Source organism: Carex rostrata, chromosome 16 (genome assembly GCF_964058835.1).
Source record: "Carex rostrata chromosome 16, lpCarRost1.2, whole genome shotgun sequence".
Lineage (NCBI taxonomy): Eukaryota > Viridiplantae > Streptophyta > Magnoliopsida > Poales > Cyperaceae > Carex > Carex rostrata.
The window spans coordinates 2242511-2253108 of NC_135933.1; the positions used below are offsets into that span (position 1 = coordinate 2242511).

Here is a 10598-nt window from a genome sequence, read left to right on the forward strand (position 1 = left end):
TTGTGTACATTGACATGAACCATAATGGCAACCATGAACCGTTACACTGGATGACTGGAGATCTCTCTCTCTCTCTCTCTCTCTTTTTAAATATTGCGCCACCTATTTTGTTAGAGCCAGAAAAATATAAAAAAAAATAGTATTCACGCCATGTTTATGGAACATCATATTTAATCATGCCATAACTTGTCGGCGTGCAACGCGTGTTAATCGTAATGTGACAATGATGTTCAACTTTTTTTCATTGAATTTTAAATTGTTCATTGAAAAAAATATAAAAAAAATGTTACAAAAATTATAAAAATACTGTAAATTAACGAAGCAATATTGGAAAGTTTATTTTATCATATTTATATATTGGAACATTTTTTTTAGGATTTTGAATTGTTGATTGAAAAAAATAAAAAGGTTTCCAAAATTGTTCAAATGTTTAGAAAATTATTTTAATTTGAACACGAAATGTTTAAAAAAAAATTAGAATATTTATTTTCTCATATTGAAAAGTATTTGAATTTTTTGCAGGACTTTGAATCGTCGATTGAAAAAATTGAGAAAGTTTCTAAAATTGTTGAAAAGATTAGAAAATTATCTTAATGTAAACAAAAAAAAAAAACTTGAAAAGTTTTCTACAAAATTATTAAAGTGAAGAAAATTTGCTGAATTTTTTTGTCATGTTCCTACATCGTAGAAATGTCTATAGAATTATTTTTAGGCCGAAAAACAAAATTAAAAATTATATAATAAAATGTTAATTATAAATTTGTAAGAAATGTCTATAAGCATGCCACTCACATATCGTACCATTCCATAATGAAAGCCGGTACAGGTTTTTTCATTCCCTCATCAGAAACAACCAAAAATACTTTCTATAATAATTGGATTAGCTTAGTGCTACTTCTACATACGTACATTTGGGGGTAAATAAAGACCCACATTACATACATTAAAAACACACAAATTAAAATTACAAAATATCTACTTCCTAGCCACTAGTAACTAGTTTAACTAGTAAGCAGTCCACCAATTTTCCAAGCAAGAGACAAAAGAAAATGAGTCATATAATGAAGGGGGCAAACCAACAAAACACACCAAAATAGTCCTTTTTGTTTTGCTGCTAAGTAGCAGTTTCTGCCATTTCTGATTCTTCTAGCTGTTTTTTTTTTTATGTTTTTTTTTTTTTTTTTTTTGTTTGCTTTCTGATTTCGTTGTTGTTAGTGAGCAATTTCAACTTGGAGAGAGGAATTATACTCCACCTGTTCCTTCTCCCACCTCAGCTGTGCCACAACATCATCTTGAACCGGTACATACTCCTGTCAGTGGGTCCCACCCAAAAAAGGTAGAAAGGTTGTCACAATCACATACTCACATGAGAAGGAAACAAAAGAGGTCGGTCAAATCACAAATGAATAAACCAATTTTTGATCTGCTCCAACCAATTACCTCTAATTAACCTATTGGAATTTATCTCCCACCAATCTCAATGTATATATGCTATTCTAATTTATAACTAATGATAATTTCATTGAAAATTTATAAGCACCCAATATACATGCCAAAACACATGACATAAGAGGGGAACAAGCTTAATTTGTACGGTACATCGAATATTATATTCTAGTAGCATGATTGGAAACATAGCAGCATTTGATGTAGTATCAATTTATTTAATATTAGCGTGACAGGCATTCTCTTCTAACTCAACCAGACAAGTAGACAACCACTCAACCAAGAAATAAATATCCACTTAGACAATCTTCTTTCCTTCTTTCTTATATTTGTCATAGATACACGTGGCTGGAAGGTGGAGAAGCATGTTGAGTTGTTTCATTTATTTAAATCTCTATTGGACACAGTCACAACTCACAAGGCAATAAACAAAATAAAACAAGGCCAGTTCAGCTAAAAAATAATATCAGAGGAGAAAAATGTACCTCAAGCTTTTGAACAAGGTCTTTGGCGTTGGTAGCAGAGACGAAGATGTTGCGCTGGTACGGTTGAATGAACCCATCATCCACTGCTTTGTCTATAAATGCCAGGAGGAAGTTATAGTACCCATCCACATTCAGCAACCCCACCTGCGTGCATTCCATTTTCATGTAACTGTACTTACACTATTTTCTTAATAAGAAAATAAATTATCTGAGAAAGGGTTGGTTATTTGAAGTTGCATTACTGGTTTGCTGTGGATACCAAGTTGAGCCCATGCTATCACTTCTAAAAGCTCCTCTAGTGTGCCATAACCACCTACAAATACATCAAATAAACTTAATTAGTTTACCATTAGTTTGACTATGATCTTTCATAGAGAGAGAGAGAGAGAGACCTGGCAAGGCGATGAAAGCATCAGAATGGCGAGCCATTTCAGCCTTGCGTTGATGCATACTGGATACCGCCTTCACCTCTCCGACTGTTTCTCCCGTAATCTATAGAAAAACAATAAACAATGTCAAAATTAATCAATTTAAAACACGCAAGAGAAATGGCTGATCAATGTGCTAAGAGAGAGAGAGAGACATGTTTACCTCTTTGCCCATGAGAGTCGTCGGGATAATACTAGAAAGAAGAAACAAAACATCATGTGAATTAACCAAATTTAAATACAAAATTTAGAATCTCTAGAAGCGTGTTAGAGAAATGCTAGCTAACCCTATTACGTGGCCGCCTCCTTTATGAACAGCCTCAGAAACAAGCCCCATAAGCCCCAAACTGCCACCTCCGTACACCAAATCCACTTTTTTCGCCACCTTAAGGTTAAAAACAACACATGTTAATATCATACAAATTAACCCTGATTAGTGCATAAATTAACAATGAGGGCACATACTAGCTCTTCTCCGAGTTGGATAGCGGCGTCTTGGTAACTATTTCTCTTTCCAGAGCTGCTCCCGCAAAAGACACAAACCCTCTTGAATTTTGATTTTTTAACCATGGTGGTTTCTGCTTCCATTAACTGGTTTATTTTTTTACTTTCCTCTGTTCTGGTCCCTGGGTTTGGTTGTAAGGTTGGTTATTTATCTCCCTGTTTTTACGCTCTTACCCTCCTTTTGGGATTTTGGGAGTATTATGTGTGTTGTAACTTTGTATGGTTTCGTTGCCTTTTCAAAATGGGGGCTGCGCGTCAAGGTGGGAAAGCTGAGTACTCAGTGTATAAATAAAGAGGAGTTGAATTCAAAAGGACAAGATAGTGAAATCACAGGTTATCCTCTCTCCCACGTAAATGCTTCTCTCACTTGCTTCCTTGTCTTAAAGACTTAAACACATTAATTTATTTATTTTTCTCATATTTTTTCTACAATGTGCTCATTATTTTTTTCATTTAATTTTTTGCCAACGTTTTCTTTACTTTGTAACAATTTTTTTATTAACTAGTAAGTTGGAATTACATTGGTTGTCATTTTCAGCATGCATAACGTTGAATATGTATAGAAAATATTTTAAGTTGAATATGTATAGAAAATATTTTAAGTTGAATATGTATAGAAAATATTTAAGGATCCTGATAACAATCTCCGCATCTTTATTTCCACAAAAAACTCTGCATTAACTTTCAAAAAAATCAGGACGGGACTACTAAATCATGAGAAAAATGTGAGTATTTAACATGGATCATTGAATTATTTATTTTCACTTAGGAAAGTATTAATGCCTATGCAATGAACTCTATTTTTTGGTCCAAAACAATCCATCTGTTTTCCCCGCACAACAATTCATTTTTTCTTTATATTGTCCCCGCACAACTGGGTGAATCATTGGGATCATTAAATAAACAATCCATCAGTTATCCCTGTACAAATTTTTTTTTCTTTGTATCGTCCCTGCACAACTAGGGATCATTAAATAAACAACCCCCTCACCCAATGATAAATACTTCTCAAACAGAATGATAAATACTTTCTTGAACATCAATAAACATATAGACATTTATTTCTAAATATTTTGATTGCAACTTTCAATAAAACATCTATGACTTAAGTAGATTAGATAAATATTTTATGTTACATTAATAAATATTTGACGATACAAAAATGAATACTTTGTTTTTGAACTTGTCAATAAGTAATGTTTAATCAAATCAATGTACAATCATGTCAAAAACAATGATAAATACTTCTCAGACATAATGATAAATACTTGTCAAAAAAAATGATAAATACTTCTCAGACATAATAATAAATACTTGTCAGGAATAATGATAAATACTTTCTTGAGCTTTGTTTTTGGACTTGTCAATAAGTAATGTTTAATCAAATCAATGTATAATCATGTCAGAGACAATGATAAATATTTTCTTGAATTTTATTTTTGAACTTGTAAATAAGTAATATTTAATCAAATAAATGTATCATCATGTCAGGGGCAATGATAAATACTTCTCAGACTAATGATAAATATTTTCTTGAACTTTGTTCTTGAATTTGTCAAAAGTAATGTTTAATCAAATCAATGTATCTTCATTTCAGAGACAATGATAAATATTTTTTTGAACATCAATAAACATATAAACATTTATTAGCGGGAATTGTTATTAGAGGACTGTATAATTATTACGGAGATTGTTATTAGAGGAAAGTACAATTAATGTAGAGATTGTTATTGTTGGGGTTTCGCGGTGCTAACCAAAACCCCTTTTAGGCTTAAGGTGCGGAATGATCGTAGAACAAATTTTTTTACGGCCAACTTAAGCTCAGGATTAAACGGGGTATGTCAGGAAACTTTCCAAGGCGGTCCACCTTCAGTATTCCTTTGGCATCAAAACCCAATTTAATCCTTTTACAGATCTACTCCATGATTGATTTCTAAAACTTTAATTTACTTACCAATTAAATAGATTAATATAACATATTTATACCTTGTTTCCAAATCACAGTTGGAATGCAGACCGAGCGAGTAGAGCCTCACCAGGGAAGGAATCGACTCGGAGCGGAGCATCAGACGTCTGATGCCTCTATCGGTTATCCACCAGGACTAACCGGAGAGCGGTTTATTTCTTCTGCCAAAAATACCGTAAATTGCGGAATTCTGCAAAAACACTATTCACGGGGAAAAGACGAAAACCCGTAAACACGAATTTTCGGTTGCTCAGTTTCATCAATATGCAAAACTGACATACCGCTAAATTCGGTAAAACACTATTCATCGATCCCGTAAATATACTCCACAACAACCCGCAAGATTATACGTCAAGTACGTATAACTTTCTTTTCTCAACCGAAACACTATTTGGGAGAGAAACCGAGAAAGAGAGAAAATACCGATCCGTTTCGACACGAAACCGGTACGAATGAATTAGTTAATTTCTCTCTACCCCTCCACCCCTATTTATAGTGTTTAGGGTCGGTTGCAAAAGACCAAAATTCCCTTCAAGTTCGGCCTATTTACAAGGTATGCCATTGACACCTCATCTTTTATATGTGAAATGACCAAAATACCCCTTCCACACCCTTCCACACTCTTCTCCATGTTTCTACACATGGAAGGTGGCATAGGTGTGAAATGACCATTTTGCCCTTGTGGATAGGATTGATGACATGTCATCTGGATAGGATCAATGACATGTCATGCGGATAAGGACGAATCTGAAAAGACCCGAATGCCCTCGGCCCGAACACAAATAATATTCGTATAATTATTCTGAACAATTATATATATATTTTTCTTGCGGTTTGTTGTTTCGGTAATTTATACAACGTGTCCTGCACATTTATAAATTAACCGGTTAACTTTTATACAATGTGTCACACACGTTTATAAATTAACCAATGTTTTTGCTTATTATTTTTACATAACATTTATAATTTAATTATAACACGTATAATTAATTATAACCATCTTACTATTGATCATAACCAATTTATAATCAATCACAATAAGATTCTCCGATTAACTCCTATATGGTGTGACCCAATAAGATTTGTGTTATGTTGGTAAATAGAGTTAAAACTGTTTTAACTTCTATAATCATGGGTGGCATCTGGCAACACATCATGACCATCCAATTACACAGATGATGCTGTACTCTACTGTACAATATCACGATCCAGTAAACAATTTACTTGTGTCTGTTCTTCTGTCTCATAGCTATCAGATCAGTTTCAAGGTAGATGTGTGTCATCCTTGCTAACTGAATTTTTTTTTTATCTTGAGCAGATTATCAAATATAATTACTCTTGTAATTATACCGCTAGCAGATAATCTAACTCTACCAAGGGGCCCAGTGATGCTATAGCTCGTATAGAGATACGAGGGACAAATAGTATTCTTGGTAAACTATCACTTCCTCAGCTAAGCTATACATATGGAAAAGCTACCGTTATGACTGCTTTTTACGGACACGCGGTGGATAACAATTACACATACATATTTCTCAGTGGGAACGATAAATACCTCATACTGTAGAACGTGACACGGAATGAAAACATAAATGACACCAACACAATTCTATTTAATGTTTCATTCGGGGTCTGTCAAATACCATGTTCCTAGAACATGTATCTATGTGATTAAAATGACATCTCGTGTCAGGTGGTTTGTAAAACTTAACCATCTTTTAATCCACATACTAACCTTATCGCGATAATTAGTGTTCCTGCTAATTACCTTGGTCAGTGACTTTTTAAAAGTATATATCATCTATATTATGGAGTTTCACAATTTCAGTCATGAACTCGAAATGATCCATAAATTCAATAATACTCAAGGCAACAAAATGATATATAAATCATCCAATTCATGAACAAAGTTTTATGATAATTTATCGTATTATTGACTTCTAGATTATTACAAACTAACAGTTATTAGAGGGCAGTATAATTTAATGCGGGGATAAATAGAAGTTATTAGTGGGATAAATGGGGGGGGGGGGGGGGGGTAAATGGCAGTTAAGAAAGTTAATATTAAGAAAGAGAGTGCAAGGATAAATGGGGGGACAGAGGGTGAGGAAATGATATAATTATTCAATATTTAATATATGTGCGTAGTCCTAGATAAAAATATATATTTACTAGTTGGATTTCCACAAGAAAGAAAACTTGCACTCAAAAGGAAATAAATGTGGAAGTTGAGAGTTTAGCGTATTAGCAGGGTAATATATATAGGGTAAGGCTACGGTGCTATGGGTTGCATAGAGGGCTACGGTGCTACGGCTCAATATTCGAATTTTCAAAATTCTAATGGTCGATTCGAACCGTTCATCTTGTTCTCCATATTAATATGTGTTTGGAGACCAAATTTTATATTTTTTGAAAATTGTTTACTATTTTTTTAGATAGGTAGAAAATCAGTTGATCTAAAAATTTTTGCACTATTCAAATATTTGATTTTCTACCTATCTAAAAAAATAGTAAAAAATTTCCAAAAAATATAAAATTTGGTCTCCAAACACATATTAATATGGAGAATAAGATGAACGGTTCGGATTGACCGTTAGAATTTTGAAAACTCAAATATCGGTCTCCAAACACACATATATATATGACGAAGTGTTAAAAGTTTGTTAACATGACGGTGTTATATTAAATCGCAAAAGGAACTTCTACAAAATTCAGTCCGCATTTTAATATTCAAAGAATAAGGTTAGACGTTAGTTGTTCAAGTTTATGCAAATCTTAATATGGGTTTCCAATTTCCTGTATTCGAAAAGAGATCCAGATTCTTATAATAGAAGGTCACTTGCTAAAAGATCATATATAAAACCTTACAGAAAAAAATCATAAATAACAATAATATATGAAACTGGATTATGATACATTGCAATGTATAAGTATTTTGATGCATTAGACTTTGAACTGTTGGATTTGAAGTCCAAACAGTTTATACAAATCATTCAACTTTATATCCATATTAAAACATACTTGGATATCAAATTTTACATTTTTTTGGAAATTATTTGATGTATTTATAGATTTTTTTTTTTAAAATTGTTTCTTGAGAAACTTTTGGACCAAAAAAAAAAGTGATTTTCAAAAATTCTTAAAAAAATAGCAAATAATTTAAAAAAAATGTAAAATTTGGTCTCCAAGCTCGTTTTAATATAAAGACCAAGTTGAGATTGAATCAATTATTTGAGCTTCAAATTCAATGGTTCAGAGTCGAATATACAAGAGTATTTATACATTGCAATGGACAATGATCCAACTCATAATATATGTCTAGATTTTTCACTTGACCTATTTGTTTTAGAACATTTTGAAAGGTAACGGGGTACCATATTTTCACCCTTGCAGAAAAATATATTATTTTTTTCTCAATCAATTTTCAAATAAGAAAAACAAAAAAAACAAGATATTAATTTTCAATTAATTAACACACATTGTGCATTTTATCCCATTTTATCTTGTTTTGTAAAAGTTCATAATTTTTTTTCAATAATCAGAGATTCACATATGTGCAATTACCCAAGAAATGTGAATAAAAAAAAATTGTGGATAAATATAATTTTAAAGAAAAATAAACATTCGCATCTTATCAGCATAATTTCTTATTTATAAAGATATATTAAATAATATAGAATTTAGGATGGATTGCGGTGGAATTTCGGTCTCTTCAAAAAATTAATTTGCCCCGTATCGTCATCTTGATGACTTGGTCTAAAAGTAAATGAATTAAAAGACAATTAAGAAAACAAATGTCAATGAATAACTAAATGAGACAGACAGCCAGACAGGGAGAGGGAGAAATGAGATACAGTATTAGTATAGTTGTATGAATAGTGTACAGTGAGTAAGAAGAGACATTACAACGATACATTCTTTTCCAAGGGCCCTCGAGATTTTGTAATGTAGGCTTTAATATTCCCACCGCTCTCCCTTCTCTGTCTCGAATTTCGCAGGGGCAATCATGGCCTCCCGATCCCTCCGCACGTGCGCACCGTCCTTCCAAACTCCACACTGTTTTCCTTAGTTTAGTCCCACCTCCATCTCCAGTTCTCTACATGAGAATTGAGACATACATCTTCCCAATAATTTAATTTAATATATAATTGTGCTATTTAATTTAAGCTGTCTAGCTAACATTGATCAAACAATGAACAAATTTGGACTTCATCTGTTGATCAAACAAGTTTAAAGAGTCAATGCCTTGTATATGATGAATTCGAATCCTCTGCATTAACTCAAATTTTGAGTTAAACATCTAGACCGTCCAATTTGAATCCGCACTAATATTAAATAATCCCACACGTTATTAACGTGGATTGGATTGATCTGAATTCTGATAGTAAAATCCGAAAATTAACTCCAACCATACGTCAATGCAAAGAATGTGGATTTAGAGATGAGAGAAGATGCATATATGTTGATTCCAGGAGCCGTCTGATTAATTGTACAATTTATTATTGACTATTCAATTGGACTCTGCACATTTTTATTTTGTTTGGAGGTTCATATCAAATACAAAAAAACCATCTAGTAATTGTCCATCTCTTCTGAATGTGATATGTTAATAGCATATCCGTATTTGTCTTTCAATGAGTGGATACGGATACGGATAGTAAATAGATATCAAAATTTAAAAACAAATCCGCTTTAAACAGATACAGAGTGAATAATCTACGAATATGAATTCAAATACGGATACAAAACAAATAACTGTCGGATAATTGAGTTATATACTTTAAGATACATATAAAAATATGATAAATAAAAAATTATAATTAACTAATAAAAATTAATATAAAAGACAAACGAGTGCCTTGTTGTTGTCTTGAAACAAGGGCTAAAACCAATTTAATAGAGGCTAAAAATAAACTATAGTCACGAGCTAAAGTCTTGAATGAAAAATAATAGAGAGTAAATAAATGAAGGTAAAAAAGAAAAAAAATAACACTATTGTAGCACCATTACCAAGGGAAAAGAAATTAAAATGAAAATCAAGTCGTATTATCATTTATCTCACAACCAAGACTAAAATAAGACTGAAATAAATATGGGATAATTATATAACAACTTCTATTTAGAACAGTAAAGTCGAAATCAGTTGAGAGCAATTTTAGATCCGGATACATCCGGATATTTGCGCCATTTACACCTTCACAAAACAATCCGTATCTGTATCACCATTATTTTGCTATATGCAAAAAATATCTATATTCGTATCTGTTTAATCCGGATTTAGATAATCTCCATATACGGAGCGGATTATGCGTATCCATTTACAACCCCTAGATAGTAGGCATACGGGATTCTTTCAAAAAAAAAAAAAAACAGAGGAAAAAAAGAATGTGATACAAGCATACAATACAAAATCTGAATTGTTCCATCAGATCCAAGATGATTACGGAATCATAATCCACAATAGCACTGTTTAAGATGCAAGCATACAACACAAATTTTTAAAGTAAAAAAATATATCAAGTATCCAATCAATAAAAAAAAATTAGAATGAAAAAAGTACAAGACCTGCAAAATTAATTTCTTTTACTGTCATAACATACCACAAGGAAAAGAAAGTACACATCAGAGACAAAGTGGAGACCCGTAGCACATTTTACCAAGCTTTAACTTTCCACGTCTAATTCAATCTTGTCATTTTGTCACCGCTTCGGTGGGACCCAGAGCCTAAATTGTATTGGCCGGGAGTGTAGACAATTCCCGTATGGCGTA

The 10598-nt window shown here is 32.3% G+C and overlaps 1 protein-coding gene across 1 annotated transcript; it reads right to left on the reverse strand.

The window, feature by feature from the left end:
• Window positions 1–863: 863 nt before the first annotated feature.
• LOC144567296 (cytokinin riboside 5'-monophosphate phosphoribohydrolase LOG3-like) lies at window positions 864–3142 on the reverse strand. The gene is made up of 7 exons (XM_078317397.1): window positions 2825–3142; window positions 2647–2744; window positions 2523–2553; window positions 2324–2423; window positions 2174–2244; window positions 1932–2075; window positions 864–1310 (listed from the first exon to the last, which is right to left on the reverse strand). Exons 1-7 carry the CDS (start codon window positions 2945–2947, stop codon window positions 1212–1214), a joined length of 666 nt encoding a protein of 221 aa, XP_078173523.1. The 5' UTR covers window positions 2948–3142; the 3' UTR covers window positions 864–1211.
• Between the last annotated feature and the right edge of the window lie 7456 nt (window positions 3143–10598).

Coding starts and splice junctions, on each gene's coding strand:
- LOC144567296 (XM_078317397.1), bottom strand. CDS start 2,947: ATGGAAGCAGAAACCACCATGGTTAAAAAATCAAAATTCAAGAGGGTT. Junction 2,076..2,173: donor TTGGTATCCACAGCAAACCA/GTAATGCAACTT, acceptor GAATGCACGCAG/GTGGGGTTGCTGAATGTGGA. Junction 1,311..1,931: donor ACCTTGTTCAAAAGCTTGAG/GTACATTTTTCT, acceptor ACCCACTGACAG/GAGTATGTACCGGTTCAAGA.